This window comes from Suncus etruscus, chromosome 6, assembly GCF_024139225.1.
Source record: "Suncus etruscus isolate mSunEtr1 chromosome 6, mSunEtr1.pri.cur, whole genome shotgun sequence".
Lineage (NCBI taxonomy): Eukaryota > Metazoa > Chordata > Mammalia > Eulipotyphla > Soricidae > Suncus > Suncus etruscus.
The window spans coordinates 81,205,528-81,228,148 of NC_064853.1; the positions used below are offsets into that span (position 1 = coordinate 81,205,528).

General features: G+C 39.6%; 1 protein-coding gene across 2 annotated transcripts in view; it reads right to left on the reverse strand.

Moving 5' to 3' along the window:
* Positions 1 to 13,959, reverse strand: part of NCEH1 (neutral cholesterol ester hydrolase 1) — a 91,166-nt gene extending 77,207 nt beyond the window's left edge. For both annotated transcript variants that reach the window (XM_049775241.1, XM_049775242.1), the window contains exon 1: positions 13,748 to 13,959. In XM_049775241.1, the coding sequence (XP_049631198.1) occupies positions 13,748 to 13,885 (138 nt within the window). In that variant the 5' untranslated portion in view covers positions 13,886 to 13,959. The remainder of the gene's footprint in view (positions 1 to 13,747) is intronic.
* Positions 13,960 to 22,621: the final 8,662 nt, after the last annotated feature.

Here is a 22,621-nt window from a genome sequence, read left to right on the forward strand (position 1 = left end):
GTGTGGTCCAAAAACCTAGAAAAATTTAAAAAAAGTGTGTGGGGGGGGGGAATGAAAGAAAATTTGCCTTGCATGCTTGCTGCCAAGTCCCGTAAGGAATGGTCCATGAATACAGAAACAGGAAAAAGCCCTCAACACCATTGGGCATGACAAAAAAGTTAAAGAAATTTGAATAATTAGTGGGAATGTGGTTCTGCCAAAGAGCACTTGTCTGTGTGAGGTCTCTGTTTTGATTCCCTGCTACAAGAAAGAAAGAAAGAAAGAAAGAAAGAAAGAAAGAAAGAAAGAAAGAAAGAAAGAAAGAAAGAAAGAAAGAAAGAAAGAGAAAAGAAAGAAAGAAAGAAATATAGAAAAAAAGAAAGAAGAAAGAAAAAGAAAGAAGAAAGAAAGAAGAAAGAGAGAGAGAGAGAGAGAGAGAGAGAGAGAGAGAGAAAGAAAGAAAGAAAGAAAGAAAGAAAGAAAGAAAGAAAGAAAGAAAAAAAAGAAAGAAGAAAGAAAGAAAGAAAGAAAGAAGAGAAAGAGAAGAAAGAGAAAGAGAAGAGAGAGAGAGAGAGAAAGAGAGAAAGAAAGAAAGAAAGAAAGAAATGATGACATGACTGTAATCATACAACTATAATCATGTTTGTAATCACGGTGTTTAAATAAAGATAAAAAATAAAAAAAAAAAAAAAAAAAAAAAAAAAATAAAAAGACCAAAAAACCCCATGACATGGTTCAATCATAAGCATTAAACTGGGGAACTCTTTCACCAAAATTCCTTGTTGAACAGCTCATAAAGAGAATATAAAAAGTGGTTAGAATCATCACTGTATAAGGGAATATTTAGTAAGACTTATAGCTGTCAGAGAAAAAATACAAAATATTCTAAAGAAAAAAAAAAAAAAAAAAAAAAAAAAAAAAAAAAAAAGAAAGAAAGAAAGAAAGAAAGAAAGAAGAAAGGAAAAGAAGAAAGAAAGAGAGAGAAAAAGAGAGAGAGAGAGAAGAAAGAGAGAAAGAGAGAAAGAGAAAGAAAGAAAGAGAGAGAGAGAAAGAGAGAAGAGAGAAAGAGAGAGAAAGAAAAGAAAGAAAGAAAGAAAGAAAGAGAGAAAGAAGAAAGAAGAAGAGAAAGAAAGAAAGAAAGAAAGAAAGAAAGAAAGAAGAAAGAAAGAAAAAGAAAAGAAAGAAAGAAAGAAAGAAAGAAAGAAAGAAAGAAAGAAAGAAAGAAAGAAAGAAAGAAAGAAAGAAAGAGAAGGAAAAAAGGCGAGGGTGCTGGAGAGATAGTATAGAGGCAGAGTGCTTGCCTTGCAGGTGGCATAGAGCCAGTAGTAAGTCTTGAGCACCTCTGGGTATAGCCCCAAGAATCTCTTTCTCTCTCTCTTATCATTGCTTAAGTCTTTAATTTATAGCTAGAAATATGTATCACAGTAAGTCTGGAAGGCAACAGACATAATTAAATGCTTTAAAGTGAACTGACTTGGCAGTAGTGAGCATTCCAGGTCATGAATGTTTCTGCAAAAAAGGTTGGCAGGTTAAATTTCTGTGCAGTGCTCAGTAGAGCTTACACTAAGCCACTCCACATAGCCCTAAGGACTACTGTGCTTAGAGAATCCCACTGAGATCACTCTGACTAGTTTACCAGAAAAATTGTGTTCAGCTAGTCCGAGAGCACTGCCAAGCCACAGCATTAAACAGAAATATCCAGTTGAACTTCTCTTTCACAATTGCCATCAGAAAGTGGTATTGTACAAGGGATAGTAAACGAGTGACGTTCAAGACCTGGTAACCTTGCTCTGACTCCCCTTGATCTACCATTATTATTACCTTTAATTAGCATCTTTATCACCCTCTAAAATGTATGTAACCTCTCCCTCTCAGGAACTTCAGTAATTATACCTCATCTGTGAACTATTAACTTCCACTGTTTTTGTAGCTGTTATTTTCATATGGTTTCTTCATTCCGGTATGCTATATTTTCTTTTTAGCATCTCTTCAAACGTTAGATAGTAGGCTTTCAATCTGGATTACATATAAGTGATTTAGCATGTCACTGTAGTACCTATGTAAAGGGATACAATGTGCCTTTTCGATTTTTAGCTTTTTTTATTTAATTTTTTATTGACCTTTACTTACTTTGTATATATTTATAGAATCTTTTGTTTTAAAATTTTTAAAACATGCTTTTTGAGAGATCTACACTGGGCAATGCTCAGGGATCAATCCTGGTGATGCTCAGGGGACCATAGTGAATAGGGGATGACCACCTGCAAGGCAAGTGCCTTAACACCTGAAGTCCCTATCTCTGAGGACCCTAAATACATTTTAATCTGATTTTCTTTTTAGAATAATTATATTTTAAGAGTAAGTTAAAATATGAACCACATTGGTGTATATAATATATATGTGCTCACATCAATTTTATTAAAATCTATAAAAATCTATAAATTTATGTGCTTAAGGGGAGAGTCGCTTGAGAGGGACAAAGTCAGGGGCACATTATTCAGGGCTGGAGTCACATCTATTGAGTCTGAAAGAAGACTCCATTCTGACAGATTCTCTTACTTCTGGACATTTCAGAGGCTCCTCCAGCATGGTTTGGGAGTTGGTCCTAGGAGAAAGTATCCTTTCCTGGCTCGCTCATCTGTCCTGCATGACTGCCAATCTGCACTGTAGATGGGATGGAGGGGAAAGCTTAAACCAGTAGTCTGATCAGTTATGTGCTGATCAGTGGGTGCTGGTCAGTCATGACTTTGGATTTGCAAATCTGGTGGATATGACCATGGCTTTTACCATGGAGGTTTGGGAGAACCTGAGGCTGAACTGTGGGGACCTATTCTGGGAACATAACCTTGTACAACTACCAGAATGTCTTTTTGGTAAACCCTCTCAGAGTCAACCTGGTCATCCATCCACCTGATGGAAAAAAAGAACTGGAAGCCCTTAAAAGAGAAAGCCCAGAAGCAGCAGGCGTGAAGTCAAGAATTTTCCTCCACTACAGGACTCCTTGGAAAATGGACACTCCCAGAAGATTGTGGAGACATTTTCCAAGGACAGCCTCAGGGATGTCAAGTGAGAGATACTTAGAGGATTTGCTAGAGTCAGAAATTCTTATAAGGTCTGACATTGTCACCACCAAAAAAAAAAATCCTATAGATCACAATCAGCACAAATCCAGAAGAGTCCTCAGTCCTGACCCACTGGTTTTCATGAGGAAGAAGTTTCTCATTCATGATCTTTCCAAAAAGAACCTGCCATCAACTAAGAGTCAGGTCTGGGAAAGCGAGGACTTTGGTTGCCACATAGAGCAAAACCAGCAGGGTGGTAGCATTCAGAAATAATAATAATAAATGCTATTAATAATACAATATTTTATTATATATGTAATATTATATATTGTAATACTTAATAAATAATAATAGTAAATGTGAGAAGAGCTTCTGCTGGAGTTACCTTCTTATCCACCACAGGATTATTCATGCCAGGGAGAAGTTTACTGTCCAACATGAGGATGGGATAGATTACAACTAGAATTCTTCCCTTCTTACATCTCCAGTACCTCATCCTGACTACAGTTCCTGTGTGTATAACAAAATCAATTAAACTCTGAGTCAGAATACACACCTTCTGTGGCAACAGAAAATAGACACTGTAGATAAAAGAAAGTCCAGAAAGTTGCTGTGAGAGATGCTCACAACCTGGTGAGCATCAGGAAACCCATTTAGGTGATCAGTCCTATGAATGTAGTGAGCATCACATTTTATCTTACTCAGCCTCCGAAGTTTCAGCCTCAAAAGTCCCAGAAACATTACAAATGTACCAAATGCAAGGCAACCTTTAACCTGAACAAACCACTTCCTCCGCCAACAGAAAAACCATTCAGCAAAAGCTACACCTGAGTGTCAGGAATATGCAAAGACCCATAAGTAGATCTTGTTACTTGTCAGAACCAGCCTGTTCATACTCGAGAGAAACCTTATCAGTGTGATGAGTGTGGGAAACACTTCAGGCACATCTCACACTCAAAATCCATCATCAGACTCACATTGGAAAGAAGCCTTTCCAATGCAGCAAATGTGGGAAATCCTTTTCCAGGAGCACTCACAATAATGAGCACAAGAACATTAACACAGGTTATCAGTTCCACGAATATCCCAGATGCATTAAGAGCTTCAACTGACCTTCCCACTTTATTCAAACCAGTCCATTCATGCCACAGAAAAACCCTACAATTGTGCTGTGAGAAACTTGCAGCCATAATGAACACTTTGATCAGCACCAGATCATACATACCCTGGAAGTCTCCAATGAATGTCAGAAGTGTGGCAAGCACTTTGTATATCACTCAATACTCATTTACCACCAGAAGATTCATACTGGAGACAAATGGGGATTTGAGGAAGACAAAAAGTCTTGAATCAGAAGCCAAGAAGCAGAAGACTTTCAAGTGTGGGTGAGAAATGCTTTAACTGTAATACCTATGAGAAAAACCTTCAGCAGTAGGAATCTATTAACTAAATGTAAGGACTCACTCCAAAATAGAATACTTTGAGTATCAATAGAGTAGAAGAACTTTTGGCCAAAATGCACAGCTTCTTCGTCACCCACTCTGGAGTGAAGCTGTATGAAATTTGAGGACTGTGGGAAAACCTGTATCTGCAAAACCTTCCTCACAAAACACAAGTCCAGCCTCATAAGGAGGAGACCGCTCTGTGGAAGGAAAATGAAATGGCCTTTGAGAAAAGGGCAAATCTCACAGAACCACAATTAACTAAGACTTTAGAGAAAACCTTTTAGTGTACCAAATCTAATAGGGCCTTTACTTACACTAACTGCTTTAATCAGCATCATAGAATTCATGCTGAAAAGCAGTCTTTCAAATGCAAGAAATGTGGGAAAACATTCCATCAGAAATACTACTTCTATAAGCATCAGAAAATCTACATGGGTGAGAAGCCCTATGTCTCCAATAAGTGTGGGAAGACCTTTAGCTTGGGGACCCAGCTCATTCGACACCAGCCAGGTCATACCAGGGTGAAGCCTTACATTTTTTCAGGAATGCAAGAAAGCTTTTATCCAGAGCTCATGTTTTTCTATTCACCAGAGGGTGCATACCACGGAGAAGCCCTTTGTCTGTGCCGAATGTTGAAAAGTCTTTGTGCAGAAGACCAATCTGACCCAGCACACAATCATACACTCTGAGGAGAAGCCAGACACTTGTGATATGATATATGCAACAAAGCCTTTGGCTTCAGTGCGTATCTCATGCAACTCTGCCGAATTCATACCCAAGAGAAGACTTATCAGTGTCAGCTCTGTCAGATGCAAATTCACATTCAGAAGTAAAGGACCACAGGGTTCCAGGCAACTGCTAAGGTATTTAGAGACAGAAGTTGAGACCATCATACTCTTAATTACTTTTATTTAAGAAAGAGGACAGGGTAAAGTTAAAGTGGAAGCCCAATCACCCATAAGCAGAATTCTCGGTAGACCCATCGATGATATCCCAGCCTTGATCTTTCAACCAAAGAAAATTAAGAAAAACAAAACTGAACCCATGTACAATACAATTAATTTGTCCCTCAAATCCCCAGTTGTATTACATACTATTTCTTAGCAGCACACAATATAATCCAAAGAGATTAGACTTATGTAACTCCTTAAACATTGAGGGCAAAGTACATTTATCTAGTTCCATGCACATGCTTACTAGTTTAAGTTAACCTCAAAAGTTTTATGGGTTGTTTTTCTTAAGGATTGGAGTCAAGGGAAAATAGTAAAAAATGGTGTTAGAGTGGCATTTGTTTGCATAGGCCCACCAAAATATAAGGGACATGGAAAGAAAAATTATGGTCTAAATACAAGGAGACCCTACCCCTGAAGTTTCCTGGCACAGGACTGACTCTAGGCTCCAGGCAAAGTAGTTTGTCCAATTCAAGTCATCGTCTGTAGTGGCAATACACTTCCATTCCTTACATAGTCTCTGTTGTTGGTATCATGCTTCTGTATTAAAGGTCCTGGAGTCTGCATATCCCATATTGCAGTCAGGATGGTGCAGAGCATCCTCTCGTTTCACCTCACACTTAAGGGGCACTAGAGAGAACCATGTCCTGTAGAGCAGGTCATTGTTGTTGTCAAGTCTTCTCAGTGTAAACGGAGGTCTCTTTTTAGGAGGTCGATGTCAAACCCTTGGTAGTGTCTTTCCTGGTAGAGGACTGCTTCCAGCTGTTGCTATAAAAGACCTTGGATGTTTCGTAGATAGCTTGCCTGGTTCTGGGAGACCATCATACTCTTAAGCTTCCTGCCAAATGGATTTCTCTCACTATTGATTAGAAAATTGGCCTTTCAGTTCCAGTAGTACTGTGAAAATTGAGACACTAGCAGGACTTGGATGTAGACATCTAAAGTGTGAAATCCTAGTTCTGCTGTGACCTGAGTGACCTAAAGAAGGCTCATGGGCCCTCTCAGAGCCTTAGTGTCCTCATCTGTGAAATGGGTATCATCATAAACTACCCCAGAAAGCTGCTGTGTTAAGTCAGTAACTGAAAAACACATTATAGAAATTTACCTAGTATGGGCCATAAATCTGACATTAGATATAACAAAACAGCTTTTAAAGATAAGAGAAGTAACCACCTTTCTTATTGCAATTAATGTTCTGATTTGTATTGTGGCTTCAATATTTTTAGATTTTTCTCCAAAATGCATTGGGCTTAATTTTGTTTCCAAGATGTACCATCTTGCTCTATTTGTTGTATTGATTACTGTTTGGTGGTCACATCTGGTTGGGCTCAAGGCTTACTCCTGATTCTCCATTCAGAAATCACTCCTGACTGAGCTCAGTGGCTTTATAGGAATCGAGCCCTGGACAGCGATATGTAAAACAAGTGCAACACACCTTGTCTCCAGAAATTTGGTTTCAGTTTGGAAAGCTGCAGTGATTTTGCAGCATAGAAATAAAACTACACACTATGTGCTTCATAAAAATGGGAATGCTTGCTGGAATGGTCTTTCATTCATCCAGCTGTTCACCAGCTGATCTGCAGAACTCGAGGATGGAAAATAGTAGTGGTGACATTGGTGGTGGGAGATATGCAATGGTAAAGGGATGGGTGTTGGACACTGTATGACTAAAATTCAATCATGAACATCTTTCTAACTGTGTTTCTCATAGTGATTCAATTTAAAAAACTATTTGAATAATGGGGCCAGAGTGATGACTCAGTGGTAGGACATTTTCTTGCACATGGCCAGCATCCCATATGGTTCCCCCAAGCCAGGAGTGATTTCTAAGCATATAGCCAGTAGTAACCCCTGGGAGTCACCAGGTGTGGCCCAAGAAAACAAAAATAAAATAAAATAGGGGCCGGGCGGTGGCGCTAGAGGTAAGGTGCCTGCCTTGCCTGCGCTAGCCTAGGACGGACCGGCGTCCCATATGGTTCCCCAAGCCAGGAGCAACTTCTGAGCGCATAGCCAGGAGTAACCCCTGAGCGTCACCGGGTGTGGCCCAAAACCAAATAAAATAAAATAAAATAAAATAAAATAAAAAATACCCCAAAATTTATTTGAATAAAAAAATTTTGTACTTTTTTTTTTTTTTGGTTTTTGGGTCACACCCGGCGGTGCTCAGGGGTTACTCCTGGCTGTCTGCTCAGAAATAGCTCCTGGCAGGTATGGGGGACCAATTGGGACACCGGGATTTGAACCAACCACCTGTGGTCCTGGAGCCGCTGCTTGCAAGGCAAACACCTCTGTGCTATCTCTCCGGGCCCGAATAAAAAAATTTAATTAAAAATATTTTCCAGGGGCTGGAGAGATAGCACAGTGGTAGGGCATTTGCCTTGCACGCAGCTAACCCAGGACAGAAGGTGGTTTGAATCCATATGGTCCTCTGAGCCTGCCAGGAACGATTTCTGAGTGCAGATCCAGGAGTAACCCCTGAACACTGCCAGGTGTGACCCAAAAGCCAAAAAAAAAATTCTTCCCTCTATCCTAATGATGAGCATATTGTTGAAATTAGATATCAGTTAATCTAAATAAAGATTTAAAAAATCCAACAGATCTAGAGAAAGAGCAGTTCTATTACAATTATGTGAACATATTTTGTTTAAGAGATGTTAATAACATGGCATCTATATAATCATCTGCTTTTAGCAAGTGTCTGAACAGAAAACAACATTTGTATTTGAATGTTAGAAATTTAAATATGTAACTAATCTGATTTAAAAATTGAACATTTTATTGATTATAAGAATTTGCTTATTTAATTCTGCTATAAAAAGGCATAATCTACTCCAGTATAAAAATTCTTAACTAATTTCAAAATAAAGTATACATAGTGATAAACTACTAAAAATTGTAAACTAATCTTGACAATTTAAGGTTAGCATTATTATTATTATTTAACCTTTATTTCTTTCAAAAACTAAAGTCTGACAGATATGTGCATTATCCCAACTTTTCAGGATTTTTATTTCTTTTTAATTTGGGACAACATGCAGTGATACCAAGGGTTTATCAGTGGTGTTCAAGGGCTCATATTGTGCTAGAGAACAAGCTCAAATATCCTACTCTTTCCCTTTGAGCTATCCCTCCAGTATACAAATTTTTAAACAACAAATGATTGGTTTGGGAATTATCTGACCTGCAAGAATACAGATCAAATTGATATTATGGGAGGCAAAGGGTTGTTAAATTTTGTGTTTGTTATTGAGCCACACTCGGCTGTACTCTGGACTTAATCCTGGCTTTGCATTCTGGGGTCACTCCAATTGTAGCTTTTAAAAGTATATGGGATGCTGAGTACCAAACCTGAGTTGGATGAATGCAAAGCAAGTACTCTACCTGTTGTACTACTTCTGGCTGCCAAGAAAAAGCATGTTTTGGGGGAGGGATTGGGCCACACCCAGTGATGCTTCAGAGTTACTCCTGGATATGCACTCAGAAATTGGTCCTGGGGAACATATGGGACCTGAGAATCGAACTAGGTCCATCCTGGATGGGCTGCGTGCAAGGCAAATTCCCTAATGATGTGCCACTGCTCTGGCCCTGAAAAAGTACTTTTAAAAATAATGTTAAATTTAATATTTATTTTAAAATTGCATTTTAGGACATGTATAACATAAGTAAGAAACTAATGACTATCTTTTTGAAAAATACAGTATTATATTCTTGTCTTTGGCTTCTGTGAGAGATGCTTTTTCCTTTGTCAGTATATTGTCTTAATCATGTATTTTTCCTTTTAGTTAATAAAAAAAACTTAAAAAAAAGATATCAATTAATCTAATTTTATTAGATTAATAAAATTAGCAGTATTTAAATCACAGGATCTCAGTCAATAAAAATATTGTTTAAATAATTAAAATAGGGGCCAGAGGATAGCTCTGCAAGTAGGGCAATTGCCTTGCACACAATGGACCCAGGTTCAATCCCCAGCATCCCATATGGGCCCCTAAGCACCACTAGGAATGACTTCTGAGTGCAGAGCCAAGCGTAACCCCTGAGCACTGTTAGATGTGGGTCCAAAACAAACAATAATAAATAAATAAATAAAACTAAAATAAAATATTGTTTTACCTTATCCTAGTTTCTTACTGTTCTTATGTTTTCACTCTTTTAAACAGTGCTTAAAAAAAAGGAAAAGAAAAAGAAAAATGCTTGCTGATTGTCCCCTTTATTTCTCACAAGTGGCAAGGTCTCTGAACTATTTAAAAAGGATTTCTGGTGCTATATAAAGATGTTATTATGCTTCTGTTCATGATTACTAAAAGTAAATTCAACCAGAAGGACTACTGGATCAAAGAATAAACTTGCTTCTATGACTTCTGATGGGCACTGCCACTGTCTTCAAAAGAGATTATGCCAGAGAGATTATGCAAAAGATCAGTAGCCTTGCCTGTATCCTAAGTATGGCTGGATGTACTCCACCCACACAAAAGAGAAACAAGCAACAGTTATAATTTACACGTTCTTTTATAAGTCACACATTTCTCTGTATGTTGCCCTTCCCTGAAAATATTTTTGTTTTGCTTTGTTTTGTTTTGAGGCCACATCCTATATTATTCAGAGGCTGTTACTGGCTCAGTTCTCAGGATTGAACTCTGACAGTGCTCAGGAAACTTATGTGGTACTGGGGATTTAAATCTGGGTTGTGGTACCTCAATTGCATAAGAAGGAAGCACCCTGCCTCCTCCATTAGCTCTCTAAACCCTGTAAATCCTATTTAATTTTTTTTAATCACATAGTATTTTGAAACTCATCTTCAAAATTTCCCTAAATTCCCTTTATTTTTCTTTAGTTTCCTGCAACCTTTCTCCTAAATCTAAACCTCTCTCGACTTGCTGGCTGTCCCCAGACAACTTTTCATTTGTGCTTTTCCACTGCTCAAGTCTTGTGATAGCTTTTATATGACAGTGAAAAGTATCCCTTTAGTCTTTTAGGGACAAAGTATCTATCGCCTAACCTGATAATTAACCCATGCTGATATAAAAGGGGTCCTCTTTACCAACAGGTAAACAAAGTAATTTGTGCAATTGAAGGAAAATATAAAATCTATGATCTGTAATGTGTTTTGTTTAACAAAACACAGTGATTCTTCGATTGTTGTCTGCACATGAAATCACCTGGGAAGGCTTTAAAAACATTAATGCCTTTGGGAAGTGGGTCTCAAAGTTGATTGGGCAAAGAAACATCTTGAACAGAATGTAAAATACTGAAGCCTGAGATTCCACCCACAAGAATTATTCTGATTTAATATTAGAAAAGCATTAAGAATTTTTATTTTGGTTTTTGGGCCATACCCAATGATGCTCAGAGCTTACTCCTGCCTGGTTGTGTGCTCAGGAATCACTCCTGGCAGGCCACATATGCTGGGATGAACCTGGGTCTGCCATGAACAAAGCAAACACCCTACCAGCTGTATATCATTCAGCCCCAGTATTAAGAACTTTTAAGTATCTCCAAGTGGCGGGGCTGGAGTGATAGCACAGCAATAGGGCTTTTGCCTTGCATGCAGCCAACCTGGGACGACCCAAGTTCAATTCTCAGCATCCCATATGGTCCCCAGAAGTAACCCTTGAATGCTGCCAGGTGTGGCCAAAAACAAAACAAAACAAAACAAAGTTTCAGATGACTTGTTAAGACCAAAAGTTTGAGAATGTCTGCCTTAGAAGGCCAAAGATAGCTCAGTGGTAGAATAAAAGTTCTTAACTTTTTTATTCATGAACTCTTTCCTACTTAAAATATATTTTTATTAAGTGATTTATAAAGTTATGATAACAAAGTTGTTTCATGCACACAATGTTCTTAAACCAATCCCTCCACCAGTGTATCCTTCCCTTCAGAGTTCCCAGGTTCCCTCCCCCTTCAGCAAGCACATAACAAATTTCTTGCATATTGGTTACCTCAACAAAACTTAAAGAAATGTCACATAAATCAATAAAAATTATGACCTCTTTTCATCTAAAAAAAATTGTGTGCTACCATAGGCATGCAGGTATCTAAATACAGATATACAAATCAAACATTTATTGACAATAAATTATGAAACAATTTATTTTTAAATGTACACACACATTCAGTATGATCCCATCAGGGATTATAACTCACAGTTTATGGATCTGGCTGATGGAGTGCCATCTGCCTTGCAGGCATGAGGCCCTGAGTTTGAGACCCAACAACGAGTCAAATGCCATTGAGTTGTCACCTCAATGCACAACTAAGTGTACAATCTCCAGCTAACATTGCAACAAAGTGTATGAGTATCAGCCTACAATGACAACCACAGCAATGGGTACAGAAATGGGTGGAAAAAAAAAAAAAAAAAAAAGCAATGCCTGAAACAAGAGATAGTATTGCAAGGAAGATATTTGCCTTCAATCTCCAGCATCCCAAAAGGTTCCTTGAGCCCATCAGGAATGAGCCCTGAGCACAGAGCCAGAAGTAATCTCTGAGCACTGCCAGTATGACCTCCCCAAATCAAGCAAACAAAAGTCCATGAGGCCAAAGGGATAGCTCAATGGGAGGAGCAAACACTTTATATATCAGAGGCCTGCACTTCATCCCTGGCACCACATGGTCCCTTGACCACTGCAGGTCACAATGGTAGAAGGCTACTGACCCCACCTAGATAAATACTATCATGGCCCAGAATCTCACTGCCTTTCTTGGGACCAATGTTAGAGAGGGGGAAGGTTATAGTAAGGGATAGAGGGAAGGATCTGTAGCTTCAATAGACATCTCCTGAAAGGCAACCAGAACTCAGATGAAGGAGGACCATGCATAGCTAGGCTTCAGAAAAGAACATCTCTACTAGAAACACGCTATAATATCCGATTTAAAGAGTTGTGTGACAGGGGCCGGAGAGATAACATGGAGGTAGGGTGTTTGCCTTGCATGCAGAAGGTCGGTGGTTCGAATCCTGGCATACCATATGGTCCTCCGAGCCTGCCAGGAGCAATTTCTGAGCATAGAGCCAAGAGTAACCCCTGAGTGCCACAGGGTGTGACCCAAAAACCAAATAAAAATAAAAATAAAAAGAGTTGTGTGACAACACAAAGCCTCAAAGACTGTGTCCCTACACACAATTCAAATGAATAGGGAAGCACAAACCTCAACCTTCTGAAGGGCATTGTCAACCATCTCAAAAACTTATGGGTCATTATTTTTTTTTATCTTTCTCTAATCATTTCTGACAGGGGTGTTAACAAAAATGACAGATTAGAGTGCAAGGTTAAAGGAAGGACGGTAAGCTGTTTTGGAAGAAGATTCGGTGTTTGAATAGAGAAATACTGCTAAATCTTAAGGGCTCAGCCTTGGCTGTCGGTGGTATTTTAGATTTTCAATTCTTTTCCGGCCGCTAGAAATAATCTCTCTACCTATAGAACAAAACCAGAGTTCCATCTTCCTGTCCAGGAAGGACAAGAAACACACCAGCAAGAGAGAAGAGTCGAAAATGTTACGTGCCAGGGCAGAGTATCCAGATTCAGGAAAGGCAGCCAAGGACATAAAATAAAGGCTGCAGGGCAGACAGCAAATAAACACATCATGTGAGCACTGGCCTCCACTACCTCCACTGCTTCGGCTCCAGCCTGCCAGGCTTGCAGGCCTTCTTAAGGAGAGCTGTTTGTTGGGTGTCAAGCCAGCCCCGAAACAGCAGGTCGGTGCAGCTTCCAGAGGGCCCTGCAGCAGCCCCCGGGAGTGGAAAAGCACCAGTCCCAGGGCTTTGGGAGGCCGCCTGTGCCACCTATGCTGGTAAGGTGGCTGAAATGCCCAAACAACCTACTACAGAGGTTTGGGTTAGTTTTTTTTTTTTTTTTTTTTTTCCCCACTCCCCAACATCTTCCTAAAACATTTAACTCATTAGCTGCCGGCTCCCCCAGGAAGAAGGATACAGAGAGGGGGGAGATTCATAAAAAGCGGAAGGTGAGTTTCCTGGTTGGTTTGCTAGACGTTACTACCGAGAAAAGAGGATAAGGCGAGCGGGTGAACGGGGGGGGGGGGGAGAGAAACTACAGGTTTGAGGGACGATTAAGCTGTGGTCAAATTGCATGCATGGGCTACACCTTCTCCGTCGCCAATGCACACCCCGAGACACAGCTGACAGCTTTCAGAGGCGAAAGCAACCTCCCAACCCCCCCCCCCCAAAAAAAAAAACACAATGCCAGGCTGGGCCATCTTAAAAAGTGCCAACCTCCTTGCATTCGGAAAATAGGCTTTGTCGCCAGTCGCGGTCCTGAAATTGGGGTTTGTCCCCCTCCCCAACCCCTTCACTCACCACTTGCTGTGCGCCCCGGAAAACGCTGTCGACCAACATGAGCTTCCAGGGGTCCGACACAGAGCTGGGCAGGGGGATGTAGACGTAGTAGGCGGCGAGCGCCACCAGAGCGGTGAGGAGCACGCAGGACGACCTCATCCTCCCGGGGCCCCGCCGAGCGACTGGCAGGGCAGGGCGATGCCACCCGGAGACCTCCAGCAAGTTGCTGCCACTGACGGCTGGCTGCTCATTCACCGGTTTCTTATAAGCCCCGTAGCCAATCAGCGGCGGCGTCGGGAGGAAGTCGGAGCGAGGACGCGCCCCTTCGCCTGTGTCCTTCGCAGTGTCGCCAGGTTTGGAGAACGCGCCCGGGCGCAGCACAGCGGACTCTGGAGGACTCGGATCTGTATTGCACGCCTAGGACCAGGACCAGGACCAGGCGTTGGCCTAGCTGGAGGGCTCTAGCTTAGGAGAGGAAACCTGCTTAGTTTTTGCCTGTGATCACTCAGTCCCAAGTAGGTAGGCCCTGCTGAAGGAAAATGGAGATTGTCAGCGAGAGAGAGAAAAACCCACTGTCTTTTAAAGCTCCTTTTGCAATGGAATTCGATCTAATAGATGGTCAAGATAACAGACACTGATAGCTGCGAATGCAGGACAGCCCAGTAGGTTTTATCTGTTCCCCTAGACTTGGTTTCCATGATCTGTTCTCAAAGGAAAAAAAAAACTATGGTTTTAGGCTACAGATTCTTGGTGAGGGAGAGGCCAGGAAGAACAGTTAAGTACTCAATGAAACTGTTGTGCTAAGATTTAAAAAAAAAAAAAAAAAAGGTTGCCTTTCCAAAGGACGCTGGCAGCAATTACAGTCTCTCATCGGCTATTGGAAGATAATGTTAGCATCAAAATAAATAAATAATAGGGTTGGAGAGTAGCTCAGTCGGCTGAGGTCATGCTTCATTGCAAGAAGCTCGGGCTAGATATCTCCTGGGCACTTCAAGGGCAAAGGACACTGTGATTCCAAATTAAAAATAATAAATAATAGTGAATATGAATGAACATATAAGACAAAAAGCCCCCACAAGCTATATTGTTATAAATGAATAAGTTAATGGAGAAATGGCATCTGAAAATATATGCAGTGGCTCAATATTAATAGAAAAGCATTTAAATTCACATTTCCAGTTAAAACTGTGGTCAGGGGATTCTGGTTAGATAATTTGACCGATCAATTCATTTGTTCTATAGCCAGAATGGACTAGTACATACTGATTTGAAAAGATTGAAGTTGTAGTATATGGTTTAAGAAACAGAATAAGTGGAAGTTGGAGCATTAGCACAGTGTTAGGGCGTTTGCTTTCCACGCTTAGGACCCAGGATAGATCCGAGTTCCATTCGATTCCTGGCATTCCATATGGTCCCCCAAGTCTGCCAGGGGTGAGTTTTGAGCGCAAAGCCAGGAATAATCCCAAAGTGTCACCGGGCACGCTCTAGAAGCAAAACAAAATGTGGGGGAAATTTTATTGTTATCCTAGTACCACACTGTTTTGATTATATTATAGCTTTATAATATAAGGTTTTGAAGCAAAAAGATTTGCTTCTTTTTTTTCTAGGATTGCTAAGAGGGTTCACTGATTAAAAAAAAAAAATCAAGTGTGGTACCAGAATGATAGTACTGCAGTCAGGGTGCCTGCAGAAAGAAGTCCTGACCGCCACCAGGTGTGGCCCCCAAAGCAAACAAACAAAACACACAGAATTACAAAAGTGTTAGGTGGCTTTTGTTTGTTTGTTTTGGGGCCACACCCGGTGATGCTCAGGGGTCACTCCTGGCTCTGTGCTCAGAAATCGCTTCTGGCTTGGGGGACCATATGGGACTCCAGGCAATCGAACTGCGATGGTCCTAGGTCAGAGGCGTGCAAAGCAAACACCCCATGGCTTTGGCCCCAGGTCTTTTTTTTTTTTAATGTTGGTTTTTCCAGCCGGCAAAATGGCATTTGCCTTGCACATGGGATTTCATCCCCATAACCTCATACAATACCTTGAGTCAAGCCAGCTAGATGTGACTTGTGAGTCCAGACTCAGAAATAACTCTTGAATATCTCTATGCATGGCCCCAAAGCAATAGAGAACAAAGCAAAATGCTCGGGGCCGGGAAGGTGGCGCTAGAGGTAAGGTGTCTGCCTTGCAAGCGCTAGTGTAGGACGGACCGCGGTTCGATCCCCCGGCGTCCCATATGGTCCCCCCAAGCCAGGGGCGATTTCTGAGCGCATAGCCAGGAGTAACCCCTGAGTGTTAAACGGGTGTGGCCCAAAAACCAAAAAAAAAAAAAACAAAAAACAAAAAAAAATAAACAAAAAAAAACAAAAACAAAAAAAAACAAAGCAAAATGCTCACTCTATTTCTAGGGACTGTATTACATATGTACAGTGTGTTTGGGTAGGGCTGTCATTTTTACCCCATTAGTCCTTCCAATCAATGAGCTGAGAATCTGTTTTTATTTCCTTAAGTCTTCTTTTATTTGTTTTAGCAAATATACATAATTTTCTATATAAAAGACTTTTGCCTCTTTGTTAAGTTGATTCCCAAGTATTTGGCAGGTATTTGTTTTTGCAGTGCAATTATGAATGATATTTTTAATTTTTTCTTTTATTGTTTGTATATAGGAATGAAAACACAAACAATATAGGATTTTTGCCTGTTGATAATCTAATCTGTTATTTTTCTATATGTGTTTATTTTAGCATTCTTACAGTTTTCTTAGAATAGTATCAAGTCATTTGTGAATAGTGATCAATTGAATGTGCATGTGTGTGTGTGTGTGTGTGTCTCTGTGTGTGTGTGTGTGTGTGTGTGTGTGAGACTGTTGGTCTCTACCCAGTAGTATTTAGGATCTGGATCTGAATGCAAGGATTACTGCTGGTGGATCTCGGTGAATTTAGGTTGACTGCAAGCAAGCAAGTTCCCTACCTGATGTACTCTCTCTTCACTCCCTAATTTGACATTTTTCTCAATGTGAATGCCTTTGCTACCTTTTTTTTTTTTTTTTTTTGGTTTTTGGGCCACACCCTGTGACGCTCAGGGGTTACTCCTGGCTATGCACTCAGAAGTTGCTCCTGGCTTCTTGGGGGACCATATGGGACGCCAGGGGATCAAACCGCGGTCCGTCCTAGGCTAGCGCAGGCAAGGCAGGCACCTTACCTCCAGCGCCACCGCCCGGCCCCCTTTGCTACCTTTTACTTGCTTGACTGTTGCTATGCAGAGATATTCAATACTATATTAAATTATAGTGGTGAGAGTAGACAATTTTGTTTTGTGTGTAATCTTAATAGGAAGACTTTTCCAGCTTTCATTATTTACTCTTATGTTTGCTGTGAGTTAATGGTAAATGGCTTTAACTATCTTTAGGAAGGCTCTTGTCAATTGCTCTCTATCCATCTATTGATATGATCACATAATTTTTCTTGTATTTATATGGTATATTACATTCAATGACTTGTATAAATACATTATGCATAAATACATTTTATCCTGTAGCTCTAGGATAAATTCTACTTGGTCATGGTGAATGATACTTCTGGTATTTTGAGATTCAACTTAATATTTTGTTGATTATTTTTGCATCTACATACATCAGGGATATAGGGCTTAAAGTTTCATTTTTTAGTGATGTTTCTGTCTGCTTATGATATCAAGGCAGATAATGGTGGAAGAAAATGTGCGCTATGGGGGAGGGTCTGGTCAACAAGTGTTATATACATAAAATACTATTCATTGACACTATTGTAAAAATTATAAATTATGTAGCTAATTTTTAAAATGATTTTAGTTGCTCCTTGCCTCAGAAAAAGTGTTTTGACAAATGGGCTATCTTTTTTCCCCTAAAACCAAAACCAAAAACATTGTGTGGCAAGAAGACACAAATTGGGAGAGCTACAATCAAAGACCAGCAAAACTACAACTAGAGATTTTGAAAGAAAAAATTGAAAAAACTGTTTCTAGGATATGCTAAGAACTCTGACTGGTTAGAATATTTTGTTCATGTAATTTTGCACATTACTATGATCACTTAACTTTATTCCAAAGAACCATTATAATTATAAATTGGGGACTGACATATAATAGGAAAAGTTGGGTGAGCTGTTCAAAGTTGAAGGAAAACATTTATAGGACGATCACATGTTAATGATGTTGTAATCACATTTGAGATCATTGCTTTATATTTATTTTTAAAAAACTTCTTGGGGCTGGAGCGGTAGTGCAAACAATAGGGCTTTTGCCTTGCACACACTAATCTAGGATGGGTCGTGGTTTGATCCCCTGATGTACCATTTGGTCCCCCAAGTCAGGAGCGATTTCTGAGCACATAGCCAAGAGTAACCCTTGAGCATCAACGAGTGTGACCCAAAACCAATAAAAAGAGGAAGAAAGAAAGAAGAAGAAGAAGAAGAAGAAGAAGAAGAAGAAGAAGAAGAAGAAGAAGAAGAAGAAGAAGAAGAAGAAGAAGAAGAAGAAGAAGAAGAAGAAGAAGGAAGAAGGAAGAAGAAGAAGAAGAAGAAGAAGAAGAAGAAAAGAAGAAGAAGAAGAAGAAGAAGAAGAAGAAGAAGAAGAAGAAGAAGAAGAAGAAGAAGAAGAAGAAGAAGCTTTTTTTCCCCTTTACAACTGGCTGTGGTCAGGGGTTTCTCCTGGCTCTGCACTCAGATATCACTTCTGGCAGGCTCGGGGGTTATATGGGGTGCCAGGATTTGAACCGCCGGCTGTCCTGGGTTGGCTGCGTGCAAAGCAAATGCCCTACCACTGTGCTATTGCTCCAGCCCCTAAGAAGCTTTATTTTTATCCTCCTTCCATTTCCTATTTGTTTCAGTGACCAGGAGAGGTCACACACTTGGTTACAGTATTCAAACGTGCGTATTTTACACTGGAGATCACACATTTGTAGTACCAAGGATCCCAAACAGCAGAGTTGCTGGAATCACACATGGACATGGAGGTCCATCTGGGGGAATGAAACTCATTGGTCTTTCTAGGCACTTTTGCTACTGAGCTTTTCCTGGACTCCCTATCTACATCTATTTCTATTTCTATATCTGTACCTATACTTATTCTATCTTTGTCTATTTCTATACACATATCTATGTTTGGTTTTAATGTAACTCTAAATAGATAAAGGCATATAGTGATAAATTAAAAGCTAATCTTTATGCTTAGTTAAAAATAATTCAGGAGATATATACCATGCTTACTACAGATTGCTTAAGTACAAGTTGCTTTCAGGTAATCTATTTTTGTTTGTTTGGGTTTGGTTTGAGATATACCTGGTGATGCTCAGGGGTTGGTTACTCCTGGTTATGCACTCAGAAATCGCTCCTGGCTTGAGGGGCCATATGGGATGCCAGGGTATCGAACCAAGGTCCGTCCTAGGTTAGCATGTGCAAGACAGATGCCCTATCACTTGCGCCACTGCTCTGGCCACTCTTGTATCTTAAAATAATTCTGTTTTACCTTATAGATGTTGATATTTAATTTTTTTTATTTAGTAAAATAATAAACTTTAGAGGTGACAAAATGGTGGCATTTGACCCATCCTAACAATCTGTTTCAGACATTAACCTCTTGAAGCTCAGCTGGTTTATCTCATTAATTCAACATTCTTTGACCTTATTAAATCCACAGAGCAGCACCAACCTTCAAACTGGTGGTTAAATAATGCTATCCCAAATTGTAAGTGATGAAACCAAGATATGTCTCTCCTGCCTCTCATCATAATACAGTGTCTGTTACTCACTGCACTATGAAATAGAAACTAAAAAAGAAATAAAATATTGTAATAATTCTCAGTGCATCTTCTGTAGACCTGAGATTTTTTTTGTCATGATATCTATTTGACAAAAATGTAAGCACCTCTATTCCTTGTTTATAATACTTCCTTAATTCCACACATATATATGCCTGGTCCACAATAGAAAATAAAGTAGTGGAAGCAGGGTATTATACTGTCTTTGTTTCTAGATATTAATCCCATTGATTTATTTGATTTTACACAGTTGGTGGTGGTGATGGTAGGGTAAGGAAGTCACAGAGGAAGAACCAAAGAATGAAGCAAAAATAATACTGGTAACAGGAAATGAACACTTATAAAACCAATCTCTGTAGTTAGCACTCTGAATCTACTTCATTTAGTATTCACAATACAATAAAGTAGATACTATTACTTGATACTATATATGGTATTAGTGAATCAGAGGTAATGTAGTATTGCATGTATTGTAGTAAGCCTGTATATGTAATATTGTAGTGCATGAAGTGCTTTGCACTAAGTTACTAAGCTAGTGAAAGGTATAATTGGGTCACAGAACCTAGTTCTCATTCTCAGTACTCTGCCACTTAACTCTGCTACTCGGAGATTAGAACTATAAAGGAAATAGAAAAATAGTGTGACACCTCCTGACTGATTGCCTCTAAGGAAATGCGGCATAAACTGAAATGTGAACAATTGTTGAGAGAGCCATGCTGGAATCCAGAATCTAAAAGAACAAATGCAAAGATGATAAGGTGTTAAGAAAGTAGCCCTGTTAACAGTCTGGGCATCACTCCCAGAAGTACTTGAAAGGTCATAGTGTGGTGTGAGGAATTAGATCAGACCTCTTTCATGCAAATCATGTGCTCCAGTTTTTTGAGTTGTCTTTCTGGTCTTGTGGTCAGATGTTATAGGACTACGCAAGCCTGGCAAAAAGAACATTCTGATACAGTTTCTCAATTAGAAGCTTTACAATAACAACAGGATCTGATCTGTATTTGCAAAGAAGCACTGTAGCAGCTGTGTAAAGAAGAGGCAAAGAGGCTTCTCCAGTGATTCTGCTCAGAATTGTAGCAACACCTGGTCTCTGCCTCTGTCTTCATGTGGCTATTTCCCTGATGTTTCAGTCTTTGTGTCTGATCACATTGGTTTAGGGTCTCAGCCTATGATTTCATCTAAACTAATTATTATACCTGCAATGGCCCCATTTTCTAACTAAGATCATGTTCTGAGGTCCTGGGAAGAAAGTACCTTTGAATTTGCAGTATTTGGCACTGTTAAATGTTGACCAGCACCCAACAGTTAAATTAGTAATTGAGGCACTTCAGTTGGGCATCTGTTTTTAGCCTGTAGTAGATGAATCCAGATGTTCATGATTCTCAGACCTCCTAGGATAGTTTAGGTCACTTCTGTAGGGATGATATTCCCATAGAAATTTTTCTGAAGCTCAGTTTTTGTCTTTGGATAGAAACCTAATTTAAGAACTAATTCATGCTAGGGGAGTATAAGGTGCAGTGAGGAGGGGAGATTTATATTAATTTCCCTTAACTTGTAATTATTTCCTCTTGAAAATAATTCTTATGGAACTCAAAATAATGGCTATACTCATTGAATTTCAGCCTGATAGGAGTGTATTCACAGCAAATTATGACTTGTGTTGGTGGTTCTCTATTCTGCACAAATCTGGCACTACCCAAAATTTCTAAGTCTTATGTAGAAAGTGAAAAAAGATCTGAAATAAACTTTTGCCACTGATTTGTCATTGGTTCTCATATCATGAAATTTTAAAGATTTTGACTATGAGGCCTTTGTGTTTTTTCTCACCAATGTGTTCCATAAAGTTTCAGAGTTACTCTACCACATATCTTTCCACCTTTCCTCCTACCCTCTGGTATCCACCATAGCATTTTTTTCCACCCATAGCCAGTGGTGTCAAGGTTTACTCCTAGCTCTGTACCGAAGGATCACTCCTGGCAGGCTCAGGAAACCACAGGTGGTACTGGGAATTGAACCCACTATCCTTTGATCTATTTTTTTCTCCAATCCCACATGCATAGTTTCAACAAGTACAGGAGTCAGTAATTCTTTCACCAGTTCATTTGCTTAAATTATTCACTTTCTCTAAAAGTGCCATTAGTCCATAATTGTCTTTACTTTCTTACATCTCACTTGGCACAATTACCTCAAGATTCATTAATTTTTTTGTGAAAAGCATAATTTAATCATTACTGATAGCAGACTACTATATAATTTAAGCTTCTTTATTCAGTCATCTATCAATGAGCATTTAAGTTAATTCCATGTTTTCGCTATTGTAAATAGTTCTATATGAGAATAGAGATGCAAATAGCTCTTAAATTTAGTGTTTCATAGCCCTCATATGGAAAAATAATAAATGCATATGAATGATATTTCTAGATCACATGAAATTTTTATTTATGTTTTAATTTATATTTATATTTATACTTTTAATTCTAGTTGACCATTCTTACAATTTAGGTATATGGGGGCCCGAGCAATAGCGCAGTGGTAGTGTGTTTGCCTTACACACGGCTGACCTAGGACAGACAGCTGTTTGATCCCCCAGTGTCCCATATCATCCACCAAGCCAGGAGCGGTTTCTGAGTGCATAGCCAGGAGTAAACCCTGAGCGTCACAGGGTATGCCCCCCCCCAAAAAAAAAAACCCCAATTTAAGTGTATGATTAACTGTCACTTTTTGGAGTGACAATATTTTATAAAAGTTAGTATGTATGGGGCCGGGCGGTGGCACTGAAGGTAAGTTGCCTGCCTTGCCTGCGCTAGCCTTGGACGGACTGCGATTCGATCCCCAGGTGTCCCATATGGTCCCCCAAGCCAGGAGCAACTTCTGAGCACATAGCCAGGAGTAACCCCTGAGCGTTACCGGGTGTGGCCCAAAAACCCAAAAAAAAAAAAAAAGTTAGTATGTAATACATTTATATCTTGAAGTTTTGCTAGAAACACCTTCTGTAATTGACAACTGATTAACTATCAGTAAGTCTCTTATCTTTCTCACAAAACTAAATTAAATGACTTATTACCTCTGGTTTAAGATGATGTTGACATAGATGAAAAGAAAGTTGTAGT